The sequence below is a fragment of the Trachemys scripta genome, chromosome 2 (genome assembly GCF_013100865.1).
Source record: "Trachemys scripta elegans isolate TJP31775 chromosome 2, CAS_Tse_1.0, whole genome shotgun sequence".
Classification (NCBI taxonomy): Eukaryota; Metazoa; Chordata; order Testudines; family Emydidae; genus Trachemys; species Trachemys scripta.
In genome coordinates, this window is record NC_048299.1 from 222,694,318 (window position 1) to 222,717,732 (window position 23,415).

At 39.7% G+C, this 23,415-nt stretch overlaps 1 protein-coding gene across 2 annotated transcripts in view; it reads left to right on the forward strand.

Annotated features, from left to right (window-relative positions):
• MTFR1 (mitochondrial fission regulator 1) overlaps positions 1 to 23,415 on the forward strand; it is a 36,199-nt gene that overhangs the window by 7,408 nt on the left and 5,376 nt on the right. Inside the window, exons 2-7 of one of the 2 annotated variants that reach the window (XM_034762997.1) lie at positions 2,253 to 2,396; positions 4,723 to 4,821; positions 9,551 to 9,669; positions 14,501 to 14,742; positions 17,020 to 17,266; positions 17,461 to 17,629. In XM_034762997.1, the coding sequence (XP_034618888.1) occupies positions 2,331 to 2,396; positions 4,723 to 4,821; positions 9,551 to 9,669; positions 14,501 to 14,742; positions 17,020 to 17,266; positions 17,461 to 17,629 (942 nt within the window). In that variant the 5' untranslated portion in view covers positions 2,253 to 2,330. Of the gene's footprint in view, positions 1 to 2,252; positions 2,397 to 4,722; positions 4,822 to 7,455; positions 7,496 to 9,550; positions 9,670 to 14,500; positions 14,743 to 17,019; positions 17,267 to 17,460; positions 17,630 to 23,415 lie in introns of those variants that run through there. The other variant, XM_034762998.1, reaches the window with a different exon arrangement.

Consider the following 23,415-nt stretch of genomic DNA (forward strand, 5'->3'; position numbering starts at 1 on the left):
TCAGTGTATTACTTTTATTTCTTAGGCACTTGGCAGCAGGCGTTTCTAAACTGTAACCTACATTTAGGAGGTGACTGTCACTTGGTCATGCTGATAGGTATGTCAGCATTAAATATTATCCATGTCTGTAGATTCAAGAGAAAAGATAAGATAGAAAACTGTGCTAAGTAACTTTTGTTCTTTAGGATAATACTTTAAGTAGCAGCAAGATATTTCAAATTAAGATTTTTGCTAGGGTTGGTAAAATGAACAAATGTTGAATTTCTCCTTCTGAAATTTGGCAGCTACATAAAGTACAGGTGAGACACATTCTAGGAATTTCCATTATTGCTGTCTAGCAATTTCATTGAGGATTAATTCTTGGGATATAAGTAGATTGTGGAAGGGTTGTGATTCTACTGCACTCTACCCTTCTTCATAAATGGTATGAAGAAGGGTCGAGTGCAGTAGAATCTAGGTAAAACAAATGTCTTTAGGGTGGTTGTGATAACTCTAGAAAACAAATGGATCTCATAAAAACATCAAGGTGAAATATTTTTTGAGTATTTTGTCTTAGATGACATCTTAATTGGAGATTATGAAAACATTAAGACTGTCTGTTCTGGGTTAATGTAGTGTTCTAGAGAGGGATACTCAATGCTAGCATGCAGTACATCTGAAACAGACTTTCATGCTTTAATGGTTCTGATTCTGTTGATGTAAATGGCACAATTTGCATTAACTTCTGAGAGAGCCAGATCAAGACCTTCTTTAGCAGGGAATTAAATGATGTGAAATTGGTACCCTCAACCCTAGAATGCCTTATTAAGTATCTAAACTGGTGATACTCAGACTGAGGCTTGAGTGCTGCAAGTGGCTCTTTAATGTGTCTCCTGTGGCTCTTTGTAACATGTGATATTAAAACATTGTGTGATTTAACTATTAATCAGCATGCTTTTACTATGTTATTTTATCAATGGCAATTGGTTAATAAAACTTGGTCAGTCACTTTGCTGTGATAATTATGAATATGTAAAATAGTAAATAAAACAATGAATTCACACTACTGTGGTTCTTTTGAGTAACATTGATCGCTAATGTGGCTCCTGAACCACTGAGGTCTGAGTATCACTGATCTAGACATTGCTTAAAACCAAAGTGCTTACACCCTGAATTATGAATAGCCAACTTCTCTAAATAGAACAATTATTCTACAGCAGACCTATCAAACTTTAATTTCTTTCCAAGCGCTAAAAAAATCTTAAACATCTAAGCTACTTGTGGTGGTGGTGAGGAACTCAGTCAAACCAGCTTTTTTAACCTCGCCTTAAAAAAATCTTTAGAGCTGAGTTCTTGGTAATAACTCCATATGGAAACTTGGCATTGGAGTTGTAAACTGTGTTGGGGAAAAAAACATGTTTGTAATGGAAACACTGGCAGTCCTAACTGTTGTAATGCTTGCAGGCATTCTCAGGTCTCTTCTAATCCTCTGACTTGAGCATATTTCCTGCATATCATTTCTTTCCCATTACTTAAGCATTTTTTTTTAATTTTTTTTAGATGGTGACTAAGGAATTTTACTAGCTTCCAACAAATCAATATGTATAGTTCATACTACAATATTCCAGTTCAGGATGATTCAGTGACTTAGACTCTGCATATAAACTGTCAGATGAAGCTAAAAATGATCCTGAATCTACAGTGATAACTAATTATTGTTGAGTGACAGCACAAACACTTCTGTGATAAAAGAATGAGGTTTGGGTTGGACTTTTGTTCATCTTCTACTCTGGCCTTTGAAGCAAACTTAAAACAACACAGAGTAACACAGTAAACAAGATTGTGAGGATAAATACTTGTTTCTCTAATCTATTTACTGTAATCTTAGTTGTAACACTTACTAGGGAAGGGATTTGACAGATGTTATTTTTAAGCTGATGGTGTCCAAAATGCTATTCGTTGTTTACAGATGTTCCCAAGTGACCCTTGCTCACTTACTAACTATCAGATAATTATGTTTAGGACCTTCTCCTGCTTATTGCTGAAGTAAAGCCATGGAAACGGTTACTGCATTCTGCAACAGCAGTTTTAGTACCTTAAATGTGACATGTATATAATTTTTAAAATCTAGAACTATATAGAAGAAGTGGCTATTGTGAAAGTACCGGGAACAGTTGTTGCTGAAAAAGTCTGCATTCAGAGACAATTTGTACTGATCATCGTTGGAACTGGACTTCAAGAAAGCCTTTTACAATGTTTGCCTTTTATTTCAGAGGGACTATGGAACCTCAGCAGCCCGGGAGGTTTGGAAGGTTTAAATACCAGTTTGTGAAGACTTTTTGCCACTCCAGATGATCTGCTGGATTAAACGTGTAATTAGGATGGCTTTTGCACAAGTTGGACTAAACATGGAATCAGTAAGTGTTTCAGCTTCACTGAAATTCTATCGAGTTCAAATATTTCAAATGTAATCCACTTAAATATAGAGTTCACACTGAGAGCATATGGGACTACATTTAAAATTTTATGCCATGTTGGTATAATTCTTACATTAATTGATCTAACTTGACTGGCATAAGGTTATGAAACTTAATGCTTGGGTATATGATCATAGTTGCTATATAAAAAGTTAAAACAGGCTGTTGCATTCCTGCTGGCTTTAATGACAAAATATATAACTTATAATGTAACCTTGCCATTCAGAGTGCACAAATTAATTCCTGAAATGCTTGTAAACACAGTGGTACTTAGCAGATCTTTGAGGGTATGTCTACATGTCAAAAAAAAAATACCTGCAGCAATGAGTCTGAGCTCTGGACTACAGACTCAGGCTCTTACTAAGGGCATGTCTTCACTGGCAATGTTAAAGCGCTACTGTAGCCGTGCTTTAACGTGGCTTGTAGTCGCGGCATAGCGCTGGGAGAGCTCTCTGAGGTAAAAAAACCACCCTCACGAAGAGAATAGCTGGTGCTCTGTCTACAATGGCACTTTACAGCACTGAAACTTGCAGCGCTCAGGGGGGTGTTTTTTCACACCCCTGAATGAGGAAGTTGCAGCACTGTAAAGTGCTAGTGTAGACAAGCCCTGAGATGCTAAAAATAGCCATGTGAGATGTTCAGGCTCTGAAGCCCAGGAAAGTGGTTGGGTTTCAGAGTGCAAGAACGTCTGCATGATTTTTTTTACTGCTGTAGCATGAGCCTGAGTCTGTAGACCTGAGCTCAGACTCACTGCTGCCGTGTAGACATATCTGTAGTCTGTTCAGTAACATCCCTTTCTCCCATTCTAGTAGGTCTGAGAGCTGCAGAAGTGGTACTCTTCTGGCTTCATCTATCCCAAAACCTTTCCCCACCTCAAGGGAGGGGCAATGGTGATAGAGACCATTCTTGACCTTGTTTTGCACATGCTGTCAATCAGCCAGCCAGCCAACCACACCATATACTTTTCCCCTTTGCCCCTCCTCCACACCCCATAAAATTTCCTGTTTCATTGTAACCTTTCTCTCCTTTCCCTCCTTCCAGGAGCCTATAACATATTCTTATTCCTGACATAATTTCCAAGCCACCAGCAAAGCACCTCAAAACTACTGTGATCCTAATTTTGTTGTCCCTGTTTCTCTTTTTGAAGGCTGTGCTATGTGCAAGAGCAGCAGAGCTGCACTCTCTGATGGGAAGCAGAAAGCTTTATTGTACTTGTGACTTTTTGTTTGCTCAGAATCCTGCATGTGGTTTTGGACATAAGGACTTTTATTGCTATAAATTGAAAATATTCCACCTCCTTGGAATATTTTAAAAGGTCTGGTCATCTTCTTTTTTTAACAATATAGAATATTGTTGAATCAAACCAATGCAAAGTCCCCATGGAAGAATACAAAAGGAAGAAACCTGATTAAACTGCAGCAGAAAGCAGTTCAAATGAACAGATGTGCTGAAATACTATGCACACCTTCATGTTCACTAGGTATGATGAGAGACTTGTCATGATTGGAAGCATCCTGTTCTCTTCCTAGAAGTCTTTTCTCCTTCCCTTCCCATCACCTGCTTGCCATTTTTTTTTTCATAAACTGTAAAGGAATCCCACAACTGCTTGGCCAATCTGCTTGGCCACTTGCTGCTAATTGGTAGTGATCCTAGCAGCATCAGTGTGCCTTGTGCTATATGATACACAAGTAAAGGCAGTCCCTGGCCCAAAGAGCTTTCATTCTAAGGTAAGAAAGAGAATGTGCTGGGAAACAGAGCTAGGGATAACTCTAGAGTTTTTTATAATTATTAAACTCTGGTTTTGTCCATGTCTTGGAACAAGGTATTTGACCTACTTCAAATTCTTTTTCCTCCCCAAGTTAACATCCTTCATCTATTTAAAAAAAAAAGTAAAAATAGCTCTGTTCTGAGTGTTTCAATGTGTTGTGACTTGAGGTCTGTCACATAGAATGTGAATTCCTTAGGGCAGAAGACTGTCTTTGAATAGCACTGAACATGCTGCAAATACTTAAAATCAATTATTTGTGCTGATGCAAGCAAGTTAAAATATGACTTTCAAAATAGTGTGGGTGACCAGTATGAATTTGAGTGCATAGCATGTCTTCCATGCTGCAGGGGAATATGTAATTTTGGTATGTGTACACTTAAACATTTTACAGTACAAATATTGCTGGATGGAGCAAAATATACAATTAAGATACAATAAAATTATTGGGTAAATGATCTAACAAATACTATAACAGTTCACCTAATTTTTTTTCTTCAGGTGCTCTGGTCAGGCAAGTCTTATGGTTCATCTCGAAGTATTGTAAGGAAAATTGGTACTAACCTCTCTCTTATCCAGTGCCCAAGAGTTCAGTTTCAGGTAGGAATTCTGCACAGTTTAAAATCCTTCTTAAAATACTTTTCCATTTTTCTCTATGGCATTTGTTTTGTGTTAGAGGACTTTAAAGTTGATTTGCAGGTGCATTTAAAACTAAATGTGTAGGTTGTCTTGGATGCTTCAAATAAGCAGAGTAGAAGAGGCCCCTCGTTCATACCAAAGAGAGTTTTCCTCCCTCCTCCTCACTGTCTACCCCATGTCTTGCCAAAGTCTAGTCTCTTCAGTTTCTATTGATACCCCAGCAAATGTTACATTGCTGTTACACCATGAAACTTCCAACAGACTTCATCCAGCCTGTAAGAATGTTAATTTGTAAAATAGCACTATGTGGCTCTTGTAGAGCTTTGTCTGTAAAATGGTCACTGCTTTTAAAACTAAGCAGTATTTCAAAGAGCCCTACTTCAACTGGCCTGCTCCAATCTGATGTTCTGTGGTAGTGGAGCTGTGGTAAAATTGCTACTGCAGGGTATGATAGCTCATCACAAAAGTGGGAGTCCTCTGGGTTGACTTCTAAGGATGTAAAAGGCAAGTTCATAATTTCCTGAATGCCTTTATTGTCTGGGGCATTCACCACAGAAGAGACTACAATTTATTGTATGTTGCTCTTTTAAAAAAACAAAACAAAAAACCTCTTCAGGAAAACTTAACAGCTTGACATTCTTGACTGCTTTCTTCCAAGGCAAGAGACGTGTTTGGTTACAAAAGGAAAAAGCAAACTCCGCTGTGGACAAAAAATAAGTAACATCAGAAATAACTTCCAACGCCATTTTTAACTGATAAACCTGAGTAGTGGAAGTGCAAACAATGTTACTTAAGAATGAGTGGAAAGTAAATACATGTTGCTTATGCACATGATACAAATTCTCTGAAGGTGAACACGGTAAACAAGATAGTGTGAGCTCGCTATTTGTTTAGTCTTTAAATATAGACTTGAACTGTGTAGGTAAAAGAATGTCAAATTCTGTGCTGCACTCTGAATTGTGCACTTCTTATGTGAACAGATTAGAAAGTTAGGGGTGGTGGTAATGACATAAACAAGAGGTGGTTATTTCCTCCTCCTTGTGTTGTAACAAGTCTTTCTGAAACAGATGGAAAATACAGAAACTGCAACACATGCTTTCTAAAACTCTGTTCTGGATAGCAAAGAAAAGTTTCCAAATAGGATAATTTGGAGGGGCTGCAATTCTTGAGCTGAGAAAGAAACCGCATCAATCTTTTTTGAGAGATGTGGGAAGAGGGGAAGAAGGCTTTGTGTAAAAAGTTTGCTGATTGGGAAATGTGTCCATTTTAAGGCTTGGTAATGCAAACAAATGTAGGCTTTTCACTTCTTAAAACAGTGGTTCTCAAACTTTTGGCCTGGTGACTCCTTTCAGATAGCAAGCCTCTGAGTGCAATCCCCCCTTATAAATTAAAATGTTTTTATATATTTAACACCATTATAAATGCTGGAGACAAAGCGGGGTTTGGGGTGGAGGCTGACAGCTCACGACCCCCCATTTAATAACCTCGCGACCCCCTGAGAGGTCCTGACCTCCAGTTTGAGAACCCCTGACTTAAATTACACCTCTACCCTGCTATAACGTGGTCGTGGGGAGCCAAAAATCCCTACCGCGTTATAGGTGAAACCCCATTATATCAGGGTAGTGGCGGCAGGGCTCCAGCAGTCATTTAAAGAGCCCGGGGCTCCGGCCACGGGGAGCCCCAGGCCCTTTAAATCATCGGCCGAGCCCTGCTGCGGCAGCCCCGGGGTAGCAGCGGCAGGGCTCCAGTGGTGATTTAAACGGCCCGGGGCTCCCCACGGCAGCTGGAGCCCCAGACCGTTTAAAGCGCCGCCGGAGCCCAGCTGCTACCGCGCTATATGCGAACCTGTATTATATTGGGTCACATTATAGTGGGGTAGAGGTGTATATTTGCTTCTCTAATTTTCTTTAATAGCATAGGAGTTAATTTCATGTGTGATGTTGATAGGAAGATCTCCCTCTGCTATTAAAGAGAAAGTAAGTTCCTTACCATTTTATTAGCCAGATAACTTCATTTCTTGTAGCGTGAGAGAAAACCCTGTGTCTTGTATTGTCTTCTTACAATAACACTATGCCTGTAGGAGCCCTAACTTGACTTTCCTGCTTCTTATATGAATCAAATATTAATATCTCAATCTAGACTTTGCATTATTATTAATGAAGTGTTTGGCATTTCCCAGACATTTTGAAGAATAAACTACTTCAGGAATAAAGTCACTCAAGTTTAAAATTTGTATTTACCTTTAGTATATAAATCTGATTGTGATAATACAGTGAATGAAAGATGATGATCTGAAGAAGTAGAAGCACAACTGTTCTAGTGAACTGACTTTGAAATCTTGTAAATACCTGAGCTTTAGTCAACAAATTAAACCTTAAATCCCATTAAAGTTGTTTGTTTAAAGCACTGTATACAAGCCTTTTGCTCTTGTCCAACGTGTTAGAGATGCATAAGTATGTTTTCTATGTGTTTGACTCAAAAGATGGAATTCTGAGTGTTCTTTTCAGCATCTGTCTTGACTGTTTTCCTTTGAGACTGTTGCTATGCTGAAACTTTCCTATAGATATCTCTCTCCCTTTTTTTCTTTCCTGCTAGCATTAGCTATAGTATGAAAGGAACATGCACTGAACCTGCTGTAAGTTAATTTTTTTTTAATTAATTGCTTCAGCCATTAGTGCATGCCTATAATCAGTGTGTCTTAACTCCAGCTAAGAACCATAACCCATATTTTCTACAAGTCTTCATTTCACCTTGAACTTCTGATAAACAGGTTGGAGATATGTTACTGCCTTGTTCATATGTGCTTTACCACATGACAAGCTTTTATTCCACCAATCTTAAAACAGTAGAGACTGACATAGCCTAAATTTTTATTTGAGGGTTTAATATCTTAGGGCAGAGGTGGGCAAACTACAGCCTGCGGGCCACATCCGGCCTGGAGGACCGTTCCCCCCTGGCCCTTGAACTCCTGGCCGGGGAGGCTAGCCCTGGCCCCTCCCCTGCTGTCCTCCCTCCCCCGCAGCCTCACCTTGCTGTGCTGCCAGTGCTTTAGCACGCCGCTCCTGTCGGGCAGCACGGGTGGCATGGCTGGCTCCAGCCGGGCGGTGGGGCTGTGAGCTCCTGCTGCTCTGAGCAGCATGGTAAGGGAGCAGGGGTGGGTGGGTTGGATAAGGGGCAGGAGGTTCCGGCGGGCAGTCAGGGGACAGGGGGCAGTTGAATGGGGTGGAGGTTCTGGGGGAGCAGTCAGGGGACAGGGAACAGGGGGTTGGATAGGGGGTGGGATCCCGGGGGGGCAGTTAGGGGTGGGGGATCCTGGGAGGGGGCAGCCAGGAGATAAGGAGCAGTGGGGGTTGGATGGGTGGGGGATTCTGAGGTGGGCAGTCAGGGGGTAGGATGTGGGAGGGGGCAGATAGGGGGCAGGGGCCAGGCTGTTTGTTTCGGGGGGCACAGCCTTTCCTACCTGGCCCTCCATACAGTTTCGCAACACCGATGTGGCCCTCGGGCCAAAAAGTTTGCCCACCCCTGTCTTAGGGGTTAGCTATTGCAGTAGCTTTCCTTTCTAGTGGTCTCGGATGATTTCACTGGAATTAAAAAAACAAGTAATGGCAGATGCAGTTGACTTTCCATATTTGTATGCGAGGCTCATAATATTGAGTAACCTATAATGTCGCAGCTTAATAAGGCAATACAACAGAACCTATTTTATAAGCAGTTTGAATTTGTTTGGTACGGGGCTCACAGGGACAGACAATTCATTAAAACCTTAGTGTCGTGTCCCCATTCCCTCCCGTCTCTTCCCTCCCTCTTGTACGAAAAGACTTGTATTTGTTGGACTGGGAAGTATCAGTAACTTGTTCACTTGTGCCAGTTGTTTTCAGTTTTCTAATTTCTGCAGTGGGCATGTAAATACTAACTTCTTTCAAGCCCTGACATTTGCAGAGAGAACATCAGTTTTGAAAGGTGGAAGGGGCGAGTACCATAATATTTCACTTTCAAAATAAATTACATTAAATAAATCTGATCAAAATAGGAAGTTCTAGTGACCCTATTAAAACGTTTGATTTAGTATAATTAATTGAGTGGTGACTGTTTGTAGACTTAGAATACTTTGACTACCTGTGCAAGTGAAATACTTTGTTGCTTATCTCCTATATAACAAATAACTTACATTGGCTTTATAGTGCTAAATAAGTTGGTTATATACTCTAGGAAACTTGCCTTTTAAACCTTTAAACCTTTTAAATAGCAAAAATAATCTCTGTAAAAACAAGGGGCGTGATCCAATGGAAGTCATTGACTTCAGTGACAGGTTCAGAATGGTAGCTGTGTTATTCTGTATCAGCAAAAACAGAGAGGAGTTCATGTGGCACCTTAGAGACTAACACATTTATTTGGGCATAAGTTTTTGTGGGCCCACGAAAGCTTATGCCCAAATAAATGTGTTAGTCTCTAAGGTGCCACATGAACTCCTCTTTGTTTTTATTGACTTCAGTGGGCTTTGGATACTATCTTAGATAGTGCCAAGTATGCTAAGATCCCTAGTGTCTTGTGTGTATTCTTAATAGCTACATGCAGTATCAAGCTATTGTACTCTTTCAAATACAACTGTAAAATAGGTTGGAGAGTGCTTTCAAAAGCAACAATCCCTTATTAACTTTTAAAAAATGCAATTTTGTCTTTAAAATTCTAGGTTACCTCTCACTCTGCAGAAGGAAACCATTCTAAGCAGCTCAGAGAAGACTCAGTAGCCTCTTTTGCAGATGTGAGATGGGTTGCTCAAGAAGAAGGTGAAGTCTCTACAAGGCTCAGGTATGTTTGTTAAATCTCCTTGATTTCATCATAGGTTCCCCTCAAATCGTAGCACTTGCTATCTAGCGTATTTAACACTATAGGTGTGCAAGCATTTCAGTATTGTGGAGGAAATGGAGGGAAGGAACTGAAGTCAGGTTAACAGGATTATGAATGAAAGGACCAAAATTTGAGAGCGGATATGGGACTTTGATCCAGGGAAGGAAGGTTCTGCACTAGATAATTCTAGCATTGCAGGCGCCCATATCACTGATGTGTCCCCACACAAATTCTCACTGTGATATGGGACCATTGTCAGCACTCTTGTTTTTTTTTTTTGTTGCTGCACTTGCTTGAGCAGGGGTTATCGCTGCTGGTCCTGAACCATGTCTCTGTGGGATCACAGTGCTAAACAAGCTGCATTAGGGCAATTGATCCTTCTGGTGATGTCTCACAATATCTGACCTACCTCTACTGACCATTCTGGTTAAGGCTCTGCAGTGCAGAGCAGAGACACTTTTACTTGTAAAACAAACACACACACACACTCTCTTGCATTTTGTATTTAATTTTTATAAGCATGAAAATGGGTAGGCAGTGAATAGAGAGCCGCACCTATAGCTATCGGACAGGTACTACTGCAATGGGCAGGGAGTGTTTTTATGGGTATAGTGCTCTGAATACGCCTGGAATGAGATAGCTAATGTGGACGTCTATTATTACAGTTTGCACTGGTTTAGTTATGCTGGTGCAGGCTTCAGTGGCATAAGCTTTCTAGAATAGACAAGGTTTCTGTTTACTTTAAGTAGGGAGCATATGAGGGCCCTGATTGATGGCTTTGGTATTCACAGATGTAGTAGGTTCCTCCAAAGGACACCTATTTTAAAAGCATGCATTTAGTGATGACCTCAGTGCCCTCCAACACAACTTGCTATAGTGAAATATTGCATAATAGGAATATGGTTGCAAGCCACTGTTTTCAGTAACTCAAAAGGGAGTAGCAGAAATCCATCAACTTGACTTTTCAGAGCTAAATCCCCTTTGATTAGGTGCATTCCAGCACAAGGAGTGGCTGTTCAACTCCTGTGTAAGAGCTGAGTTATACAGTCATTCAGCTGTATAGTGTCAATGGGAAGACTAGCTCTTTGCTTCAAGGAAGCACCTATAGATTGTTGTGGGACTTGGGTATTGTTAGTTAAGATTGCTATTTGGGGAGAACTCGCTAAGATCATCATGTAAAGTGGTCTTCTCCTTGAACTCAGAAGTTGATAGTTGGATAGCAAACCGTGAGTTTACAGGGTAGTTCTAAAAATTACTTCATTAGGCAGGGTCTTAAATTTGGCTTGTTACTTGTATGTGTGAAATATTTAACATTAATTACAGTAATGTCCAGTAGGTGCTTTCAAACACTCTATAAGGGCAATCCCTGGTCCAAGAAGCCCACATAAATAAAGATATTTATTTGCAAGATCTACTTCCCATAAAATCCTTAACAAGTAGTCCACTATGCAGGCTTATATGCCTATGCAAATACATACACACGCTTACAGAGGATGAGATCAACTTTATCTACACTGTCAAAAATAGATTTATTAACATCCTTGCAGAACTAAACTGCACATCATTTTGTTCCCCTGTACACTGAATGCTACAGTCACATTTCAGACCTGTATTTTTCAAGTGGTAAATTCCAAATGTTCTACTGAAACAAATACATTTCAATAAACTTACTGTGCATTAATGTACCTATAATATAAAGCCCCTTTTCAACAGTATTTAAATAAGCTTTTTAAAGAAACAAATCAATTTGAAGTATTATTGAATGTCTCATTTAATCTGTGTGAATAAACTGCTGTTAATTCAAAAATTCAGTGGCATGATTTAAGTCAGCACTGAAGGAAGTAAAAATAACTTGGCAATAATAGCCCCAGGCCAGACAATGAGATTCATCACCTACGACACTGAGATATGTTGACTCTTAAGCAGATATTTTATCAGTATGGATTAATTATGTCGAATAAATACTTCACATTCCAGTTGTACATAGCTAGTGTTCAACTGTTCTTTTGCAATACAAAATGAAGCTTTAAAAGCTGTGAGGGGAACCAAGGGGACAGGGTCCTCGGGAATAAATCCAAGTTGCTACCCAGGATTTATGGTTCCAGGAACCCTATGAAAATCCTGCATTCTGTCCTGGGAGGATACAGCATTTATTTATTTTAATTTGCATTACCTTAAAAATAAGAACAGTCCTAAAACTATTAACATAAAATGTGCAATCTGTAAAGTAGTGGTCCCCAGTTCAAACGTCAAAGTAATAATATTAAACAGGCAGGAACTGGGTCTTGCGGATGGCTGGTAATAGGATTTGAAACCTCCCCACCTCTGGGTCACCAGTTCAAATGCTGAATGAAAGGAGGAGTGTTTTGTCTTAGTACAGCTCTGGGTGGACAGACATCCATGAATCCCAAAAAACTGCACCTGCTCCTGTCTAGGCAGTATGTCTTCTGTGGATGTTGTTTCCATTGCTGTCAATACAGCACTTCTCAATAGTATTAAACATACAGATATAATATGAATTACAGATATTGCAATAAACAGCAATTGGGGATTCTTTTGTCTGCAGTTAATTTACTTTTCTATGAAGGATGGACTAGCTGCAAAGCCTGCAACTTCCACCTTGTTTGCCTGTTATCCCTGGGTGGGTGAAATTCTATGGCCTGTTACGCAGGAGGTAAGATCCTAATGGGCCCCTTTTAACCTCAAAAGACCCTAAGAATCTCATGTATGGGTTCTCTCCATTTAAATAGGAGCAAGTGCTGCAGATATATTGGTTGGCCAGCCAATACTACTATAAGAGTACAACTGAAATGGTGATTAAGCCAGGGCCATGAATTGTGTAACTCAAAGCACATTCTGCAGATGAAGTATTTCCAAAAGTCATATTTCTATTCAAAATTCTTGCCTCAGTGTTTGACCCCAAGCAGTGCCACAGAAACCCAATATCCTGATATGCTTGAGGAATTGTAAGAATTCAAGTGGGAGTTAGTTAAATATATGGGTATTTCTTCTGCAGCTACAGTATCTTAGTTCATTCTTGTAATCCTCTAGCTCAGTAATTAGCATTAGTTGTACTATGGCCTTGAACAACATTTCTGGTACCTTGGTATCTAGCTTTCCTGCTTATTTGATAACTTCAGATCTTGAAACTTCCTATATTTTAATATCACGGTGTTAAAATATTTTGGGTTTCTTTGCAAGGTACAAGATGGAATGCAGCAAACATAGTCTGTGTTTTCATTCCTTTACTGGTTTCATGCCATGAAGGCAGAGACTCATATATATAAAAATTTTTTAGTGCATGAGACTTCTCTTCTCCCCTGTTGTTGTTATAATGATACATGATTCTCCTACTAAACAGCTTTTGTAACATTAAACTTTGCTGCAAAGCTTCATGCCCTTTGACAATTTGAGAACAAGAATCTGAAGAATCTATCAAACTAGGGTTGTCCATGCAGCGGGACAGTATAGGTGGAAAGTGGACTTTGTAGACCATGGAAAGCTATTCCATCTCAAAAGGGAACAAATTGCATACAAAAGAATTCTCAGAGGTGGAAAAAATCTAAAATTGTCAGTGATGGGCAAGTTTTTAAAGAAGCTTCATTCCAACATCAAAGCAAATAAATGTGAAAACTTAGAAGTAACTGCTGGCACACGGCATTTAAAGGAAAAACAAATTGGAGCTAGAAAAATTAGTACGCCTCTACCCCGATAGAACGCTGTCCTCGGGAGCCAAAAAAACTAACCGCGTTATATCGAACTTGCTTTGATCCACCGGAGTGCGCAGCCCCGCCCCCGCGGAGCACTGCTTTACCATGGTATATCGGGTCACGTTATGTCGGGGTAGAGGTGTATTTATACCTATAGAGTTTCAGATTGTCCTGCCAAGAGCTGAGTAATATACTAGATAAGATTATTTTATACACTGAATGTCAAAAACCCTATTATCTCTAACTTTTTAGTCTAACCCGTGGGGTTGCTAAAATTTGTCTTGCTCGTAATTTAACACTTCAGATTTAACTGAAAGTATTCTAAGTATGCTTTTTCATCTTAAATTATTGTGCAGTACATTAGTGCTGCAATATCAGGTTGTAAACACTGCAGGGGAACATGTGTAAATTCCATTGGAAAGCTTTTTAATCACACAAAGCTTTTATAAAACAGGTCTCTCTTGGTTTATTAATAAAAGCTTACTTTTACCAAACCTTAATTTTGGGCCTAACTTAACTTGATAGTGTCCCTTTTAACAGTAGTATTTACTATTTTGTTAGGTCGATTCACATACTAATTACTTTGATGATAAGCCCTTCCTGATATCTAGCCTGAATCTTGCCTTAGCTTAAATGTTTGTTCTCTTAATCACACTATTAAACCAAAGGTGGAATGTGTTCATATCAAGCTCTTTGTCACTTATCTAACTTGTATACCATAATTACTAGTAAATAAATGTCTGTAGTGCTACTAGGCTCTCAGTGTTTCTGAGGCAGCATTCCCTTTCTCCCCGCTTAAAAAAAACCAATGCCACTTCAACTTTAGGTTTTAGGGATCTGAGTCAGATTCTGCCAGACATTACTTGCAAGTATTCCATTGTGGGAAGAGGGAGATGATGTTTACCTAAGGGTTTTTTGGTTTCTTCTTAAAAGGCCAAAAGTAAGTAGTTTGGTTTTAAGGTCAAGTCTTAATGTTTGGCTCAATGCTTACACTTAACTGTTTTGCTTTCTCCTCTTAGCTGCTTGGTACAAGCACTTACTACAGACCAGTCCTGTGTGACAATTGTGTTGCTTTGTTACAGATCAGAAGTTTGGTCAAAATCGGCTCCACCTCTTCCACATGAACCATATTGCTCTGGAAGACCACCAAGTAGACAAGTATCCTTACCAAACCTATTACAAGAAGAGCCAGCCGCCAAGGTTGTGGTGACCAAGAATGATGAAGCTCTGCAAAAGATTAATGCTCTAGAAAATGAACTTGCCAGTTTAAGGGCACAAATAGCCAAAATTGTAATCTTGCAAGAACAGCAGAATCTGCCAGCAGGTATTAAACTCTCTCACTTTCATATCAAATTAGCTAAAAGGAATCTGCTCCTTTAAAACTGATTGCCCGACGTGTAGGTATACTGAAGTCAGTTTTGTGAGGTCAGTAATGATATGTCATGAGGTCTAGTGTCACTGAGATACTAATTATGCTTTTGGAATACAATACATATTTCAAATGGCTTATGAAACAGTAACAACATGTAGCTGGAAATGTTTGTCAGCAGAAATCTCTAACAAACTTCAATGCTTATTACATGACTAAGAATAAATAAGCACAGTACTTGTGATATCTTCTCAGAGCTTATAACAGACCTGGTACTCTTCAGAGAATTGTAACTTGTTACAGTGGCTGCTTATTTCTTAGCATTGGCTTCTAATACCATTGACTCCCTTGTCTCTGCGGCAGAAGTTCACAAATTAAATCCTCTACATGAAAATGGGCTCATATTGGTCAGTGCAATAACACACAAGAGCTTTGGGGCAGGAGGAAAGACTTGAATTGTTACAGGAGCCATTCTTGGGATCAGATGTTGGTCGGAAGGCTCTTGGGTGCCAATTTCTGTTCAGATGGAAGCTAAAAATCATACAGGGCCTCTGATAGTGAATGTCCTAACCTCAGTCCGCATCCCTCCGACCCCCAACAATACTTTGTATTATATAGCACCTTCCACTGAGATACTTGGCATGCTTTACAAACTTGAATTGTTGCAGCTCACAAGGATAGTAGGGCCTATTCTGTACCCCTTACAGATAGGAATGAAGGGTGAGAAACTGCAATGGAGGTTAAGTGGCTTGGCCGCAGTCACCTAGCAAGTGCATGGGAAAGCTGGGAATAGGTATACTGATTCTCTCCTGGGCTTTAACCATTATATCATGAATGCTGGCTCTCCTGAAGAGGTTGTAGTTCAGTATCCAAATCTGTGAGTGAATAGGGAAATAATGTGACCACTATATGTGCCATTAACTCAGTGCACTGAAATAGTTTGAAAGATAATTCAGTTCTATTCCTCCTTTTTGAAAGCAACAGTAGCTTGAAATTAACACACTTCTAAACATACCAAATTGCTAAAATGCTAATAATGACCTAAATAGCAAATGTCCTTGATTAATATTTTTGTAGGTGTGATTTTTCCTTCTGTTCATTAGAGGGCTTCCAATCTAGATTTCAGTTTAAATAGCGTTTTCCTCTACCCCCCTCTTCTGGTAGAATATGGCAACTACTTTAAATGTCAACGTTATACATCTGTCTGTCCCAGATAGTTGGTTTGGTTCACTTTTAAGATTAAGGGTGGGTGGGTGAAGATTTTTGTTAAATAAAAATAAGGTCCCGATTTGCATGAGCAGAGTCAGTGACTGAAAATTCCATAGTCTTTTTTTAGAAACAAAACATTTGTGAAGTTCTCTCTGCCAGGACCAGTGTAATATCTTTGGTGACTCCTGTAATACTGACTTAATATTCACCTAAAGTGTGCAAGAAGCTTTAATTTAAGCTTTTTGTTACAAACTAATTGGTTCAGACAGTCGCCAGATTCTGCTCTTGAGTCTTAGGAAGGCTTTCAAAAAACAAAGAAAAACAGGGGTGGTAACAGAAACAAGGTGAAGACTTTTTAACTGGGATTCACACAACTTTTTGAACTCTGCCATTCAAGTTTAAGACTCTTATGTGAGAAGTCTTTCATTTCTGAAAATAATTAGCACAAATAACTACTGCTTATATAGGGGTTGTGATTACAGTCAATAAGCAATTTCATTTAGAATCTTGTCTTGACAAATGACAAGTATAATTAGAATTTTTACTTGGGATGCATTCATTGCTGTTGTCTGGCCAAACTGTTGTTTAATGTGTGTAATTTATTTCTAAACAGTGACTTCTTCCAGGCACAGTGGCTTCCTTAAGAATGTAACTTAGTTTGAAAGGCAATCTCCAAGCATCATGAAATACTGATAGACCCCAAAAGGGGGCAGAGTTGGTGGAAACAGATCCTGGTGTTGAACAAGTTTTGTAGGTTTGACACGGATGTGCATCTGCTGTTAGTATCTCAACTGGGAACTGAACATCCTTTTGGAACAGTAATTAGCTGAGGTGGTTTTAATGCTCTCATTTTTAGGTGGTTTAGGACTTAAACCGGGCCAGTAGTCTTGTGACAAGAACCTTTTGAGGAAAAATAAATTGATATGCAGTAAATCTGTTCCTTTTCAAAACACTTGATGTACCAAGCTTTCTTTAAAAGGGCATTTAGTTCTTACTGGGAATGAATGTCTTGGTATGTTTTAGCTGGATTAAGTCCTACTGCATCAGCTCCTTCACCAGCGCCACCACCACCTCCTCCTCCTCCACCGCCTCTTCCACCTTCTGGGGTACATCGGAGTATGTCTGCTATTGATCTCATTAAGGAGCGGAAAGGCAAGAAAATAAATGCAGGGCAGACTTCGATAGATAATGGTCCAAAGAAGCCTGAAATACCAAACATGCTAGAGATCCTCAAAGACATGAACAGTGTCAAACTCCGTGCAGTGAAAAGGTGAGTACACAATAACTTGTGTAATTTTATTAATGCAAAGTGTAAAGCCTTACTCAGTTGTTTTCATGGAGAAACATTTGAATTTTGGACTGTTGCTGATCTAGCATTTGAAAGGCAACACAGGAATGCAAAGATGCTCTAACTTCATTCTAAAGACTTGCTGTGTGACTGTTAGTTTCCCTTTCCCTTTGAAGACCAGTGGAAGGCACAAAATGCAAATCACCTGACCCGACTGATCCCGTAGCACTAATAGCTGAAGCTCTCAAAAAGAAATTTGCTTATCGATACAGAAGTGATAACCAAAGTGAAACTGAAAAACAGATTCCAGAGTCTGAAACAAAGGCAACGTCAGAAATGATGCAGGTGAGTATTGAAATTTTTGACACATCATAGGGTTCAGTCCTAAATACATTGACTTCAATGTAAATATCTCTTCAGAAACCTTAGATGGCTGTCAGACCATCTCCATCTCCACAAAACCCCAATAAGCATTCCCAGGTGTGCCACAAATTGCAACATAGACATGGGCAATGTAGCCAATTCTCATTCTTTTGTATTATAAATCTGAGTATTTGTGTATCCAGGAGCTAGGACTTTATATGAGAGACTTCATTTTTTTTTTTAAATGAAAGTTTTGAGCCCTCATAGTTGTAGAGAGAATCCATAAAATACCAACCATAAGGATTTACATCAAAGGCAACCTGAAATGTTTGTGTGCTTTTTCTGTTTGTGTGTGTTAAATGACTTTGGGGCCTGACTTGTGATTTTTGAATGCTTAGTGTTGGCAATACTGCATGTGCCTATTGGGAATAGGTGGACAATTTAATATATATATTGAAGCATGTGAATTTGCCCTTGTATTTCAAAGATTCTCTGAACCTCTGGTAACAGTGAAAGCAAATTCTGAAATTGATCAGGCACTAAACTAGTCCAATTAAAGGGTATCTGGAACCTAAGGGCTACTTGCAAAATTCTATCTGCAGGCCAGTAAATAATATGATTGCCTGCAGTGGTAATGAGATTAAAATGTATGTCTTGCAATGTGGTGGTTTTAATATACACACAGCTATCATTAGCTTAAAAAAAGTAAGTGTCTTGTCAGGGTAGTTCCTTGTCCCCTATCCTTCCAGCAAACGTAGACATGAACAGTAACAACTTCTCCTGGCTTCAGTTTACGAATACATTGAAGCTGTGGGGGTTCTAATGGACAAAATGTCCATTGACTCCCTAACCCCATCCAAATGTCAGGTGTAATCCCAGGAGCACTGACTAAAAATCGATTGGGCATACCAGGTAGTCTAATTTCCCAGATGTCTCGGTGAATTACCCAATCCCACATGCATCCTCCCCATGGACCTGGCAGGATTCGGTATGTGGGAGCCCACAACCCCCCAACCGGTCCATATGCTTGGAAGGAGCACTGTGAATGTCCGCACTTCCACCCAGAAAGTCTCCAAGTATGTCTCCATGGCCACAGATCAGATGGTACTCCTGATGTGTCTGTAAGGGCAGTGGGCCAAGTCTGATGCTCTAGATCATTCCGAATGGCCATTACCTGGTCATTCAGGAAATCCTGAATTTCTGAATATGCTAGATCCCACTTTAATGCCGTCCCAGCCTCAATGATATTCAATACCATCTCTGTCAGCAACTTCTGGGTCATAGAACTAAGGGCGGAGATAACATGTAACTCACCAACTCCAGCCTGTACCTGGGTTAGCTGTGCCCCAGAAATAAGGCTAGTGGTCTTCTCTAGTTGCCCCAATTTCTCATCATGTTCTTGGTTCTTAAAAATATTCCAAACTGCTGCTGCACTATTGGCATCATCCCAAAGGGATCCGGTCATGTCTCTCTTCTTTTAAGAGGAAATAGCCCAAGCCCTCTGTTGTGTTAATCTAATGGCAGCCCTCTTTGAACAATTTGGGTATGTAGAGGTGATCTGGAAACTGGATAAGGGCAATAAAATTTAACAGTCCTTGGTATAGTGTTAATCACAGTCCATTGATATCCTAATACATCTCTCTTTGGTGTAGTACTATACCACATCTGTTGGTTGAACACCTTTATGTATTTCCGTGAGGCATGATATTAATGGCATAAGAAGGGGTGTCTTGCAATAAGGTACAGGTCACATTATTAGTCACTGGAATAATTTCTATGCAGTTAAAATGTCCAGTGGCAAAACAAACTCCTTGGGTATTCGTTTAATTGTTCACTAATTAGGTGACCAAATAACAATAAGGGCCTCTCTCATTTAATACACTGCAAATTCCAGGAACAGCCATCATATCTACTTCACTATAGAACCCATCAATTGCAATTACAGATTCTTGGGGTTCACTGGTAGTGATATCATGTATTTCTATCGCCACTGATCCATTTGTTTTCCATTCAATTGTTCGCTTATATGGGATATCCTGAACCTTTAAAAATATTTTTTTTTCCAAACAATATTTAAATAAATCACTAAAGTGTGAAAGCCTTGGCCAATGGCATTATCAAATATATGGCATTGTCTGTATTTGGATGTGTTACAGGGGTAATAGTGTAATGGAGGAGATGGCGGGGCAATGGCGGCAAGGTGCCTTTGGTAGTTATCATTTAAAATCCAATTAGGGAGGGCAATCCATGCTGAAGGACTTATCCAAAACACAGGGCGCAGCCTGTAGAATAAACCCCAAAAATCCAATCAATACCACATTCCCAAGCATGGGTCCCACAAGTTTCTTTCTGCCAGTGTGTAATGCTTTGTTTCTTCACCAGGGTCAGTTCTTAATGTCTTTTGTAGTCAGGAATCCCTGGACTTTTGTGGTTTCAATGAAGCAAGTGTTCCTTCTTCTCTTTTCCTGAAACAGTCATGGTTCAGCATCATACAAAGGAGAAGTTACTAGCACTTCAGTGTCCCCCCCCTGCCTTTTTTTCCTGCTGTCCAGAAGGCACAGCAGAGCTAGAAGGAGAAATAGGCTTATCATCAGTCGGAGAGTCCTCCTGAGGTGGAGGGGTCTTTTTCCAGTGCGAAGCATGGGTCCAGGTAGGCAGTCCTTGGCACTTCACAGTGGTGTTGGTGGTTAACGTAGACTCAGTCTCCTGGTTTCAATGAATGGCAGGGCTACTAGGGTCTTTTGGTAGCACTTCCTTTATCCATGAGAAAAGAAACCTAACACATTTCATTAATGCCTGGCAGTGTTTTGCAGATCTCATAGTTGCTTGGGCACATTCAGGTCCCCCTTTTCTTGGCTGTCAGCCAAGTCTTAGCTGTGGGCAGTGTCCTTGGATGGGGCCAGCGTCTTATCTTTGGACTGAGCTTGCTAGCTATTTTTTCCAGTTAACTCGTTCTGTTCTTTTTCCTTCTTCCCTTCTTGGCTTCTTTTAACCTACAAAGGAAACTTCCACTCTTCACTCACACACCTTTTCCCAACAATGAACACATACACATTGCCATTATACAGTACATTAGTCTTATTCAATGTATGCCATATACACCCTTCCAGTAAAATAACTTTATTACAGAGCTTTGGAGCAACAAACCAGGACAAGCACACCCACTTTTGAGGCGTCCACTTGGTACAACCTCTGGTGTCCAATAGCTTTCCTCCCTCCCCAGACCTCTGGCTAGAAATCTGAGGTAGCCAGAAGGATCCCATGTGCAATATGGGGAGTGGGTTAACCTTCCATGTCCTTGCTTCCAAAGACTGTTGGTATGCAAATTTTAACAACAATTTTTCAATTAAAAAAATCTGGCCAATGAAGTTTCTTTTTCTTACTTAAGCAAATGTATTAGACTTTAGTATATCACATTTTCCTGATTTATCCAAACATTTTGTATTCCAAGTTGAATAAAACAAGTATCTGCTTTTTGATTTAACCCTTCTATTTAATTTTGAACTAGACTGTCTTATAAAAACATTAAACACAACAATTCTGGCCACATGACAAACACCACAAGACAGGACATAGAACACAAAAATAATTCCTATTGTACCAGTAAATGCATGGTATGTTGAATGCTGTTCAGCTGGCATCTGTTTTCTCTGATCTGAAAGACAAAAGAACAGAGGTCTACCCCTTCTGGGCAGTCAGTCATTGCTTAAAATATTTCCTTTATATACAAATACTCTTGTTGATTTTAGGCAAAACAGAGGAATTACCCCATATTTCCTTGTATTTGTTTATCTACTTATCAGGTAGATAATTTGCATTAGTACAGATGCTTTCTGGCTTGCTTCTGGATCCAAAGCTATCCACAGCTTAAAGACTCTTACTTAAAAAGGACACAATTAACTTTTAACTCCTGTTTTCAAACACACAGTGATCTGAAAAAGACAACACAACCTATTTTGGTAGGTTTGCATTTTTTACCTCTACTACAATATACACTGCATATGTTCTGGAGAAAATGCACATCCTCTCCACAATTCAATTTCCACAACACTAGCAGCATCAATTTCTACACAAGGTGTAAAAATTTCTTTTGTGCTTACAAAATCTCCATGCACCCCTAGTAAAACAGTTCGACCATACAGAGTCAGGGGCACTGTCCTTCTTTCTCTCTACCAGATCTTTTATCTGCTATTTTGTTACCCAAAAACAAATTCAAATCTTTTATTCTCCTGGCTTTGACTACCCTGCTGCAGCCACAACCTTTGGTTTTTAATTAAAACATTTTAAATCTTGTAAAGCATTAAGTCACCTTAAGGATTAAATGCTAAATACCTTGAACAACACTAGTTTCCTGTGTCTGGCAAAAGTATTCTCAGTTTTGCAACTTTAAAACAATACCAATTCATCTCAAACTTATAAAACACAGATTGTACACAGCAGGAGTGTTCTTCAGCAAATTAGACTAAGGTTTTCGTAGTCTAATAATTCCACTTAAAGAAGAACAGGAGTACTTGTGGCACCTTAGAGACTAACAAATTTATTAGAGCATAAGCTTTCGTGGACTACAGCCCACTTCTTCGGATGCATATAGAATGGAACATATATTGAGGAGATATACCAATGTGATATATGCCATCATGTGCCAGCAATGCCCCTCTGCCATGTACATTGGCCAAACCGGACAGTCTCTACGCAAAAGAATTAATGGACACAAATCTGACATCAGGAATCAAAATACTCAAAAACCAGTGGGAGAACACTTTAACCTGTCTGGTCATTCAGTGACAGACCTGCGGGTGGCTATATTACAACAGAAAAACTTCAAAAACAGACTCCAAAGAGAGACTGCAGAGCTAGAATTGATATGCAAACTAGACACAATCAACTCCGGTTTGAATAAGGACTGGGAATGGCTGAGCCATTACAAACATTGACTCTATCTCCCCTTGTAAGTACTCTCACACTTATTATCAAACTGTCTGTACTGGGCTAGCTTGATTATCACTTCAAAAGTTTTTTTTTTTTTTTTCTCTTAATTAATTGGCCTCTCAGAGTTGGTAAGACAACTCCCACCTGTTTATGCTCTCTGTATGTGTGTGTATATATATCTCCTCAATATATGTTCCATTCTATATGCATCCGAAGAAGTGGGCTGTAGTCCACGAAAGCTTATGCTCTAATAAATTTGTTAGTCTCTAAGGTGCCACAAGTACTCCTGTTCTTCTTTTTGCGGATACAGACTAACACGGCTGTTACTCTGAATTCCACTTAAATAACCTCTTGCCTGGATTACTTACAGACATTCCTACCAAGTTTCACTGCTTGATTCCCTCTAGCAACTACAGAGTTAACTTCTCACTCTCCTTTTCTTCCACTATACCCTCAAAGTTTCCAACCTGTTTTCCAATCTCTCTGTTGCCTGCCCGCTTGGGCCTGATCCTGCTTTTCTCGCTGAACCGTCCCTTCCATGGGCAGCTGCTTGTTCCACTACCAGTTTAGCTAGGAGGGTGGGCTTCTCAACTAGCCCCCACCCTTCCTGGTCTCGTCCTTAAACATTCTTACTCACAAGGCTACCCAAATCCTCCCTCGTGAGGCTTACCACTTGGGCAAAACGCATGGCCCATTGGCGTTTAACTATTAAATTTTCTCTTGTGGCAAACACGCTGCTGTTACAGCATATATTGAGCACAAATAATTAAATTTTGACAAGTCCCTGAAGGACCGGTACTTGCTTAGCCAGTGCTTCCTTTTCTGCATAGTCCTGTCTC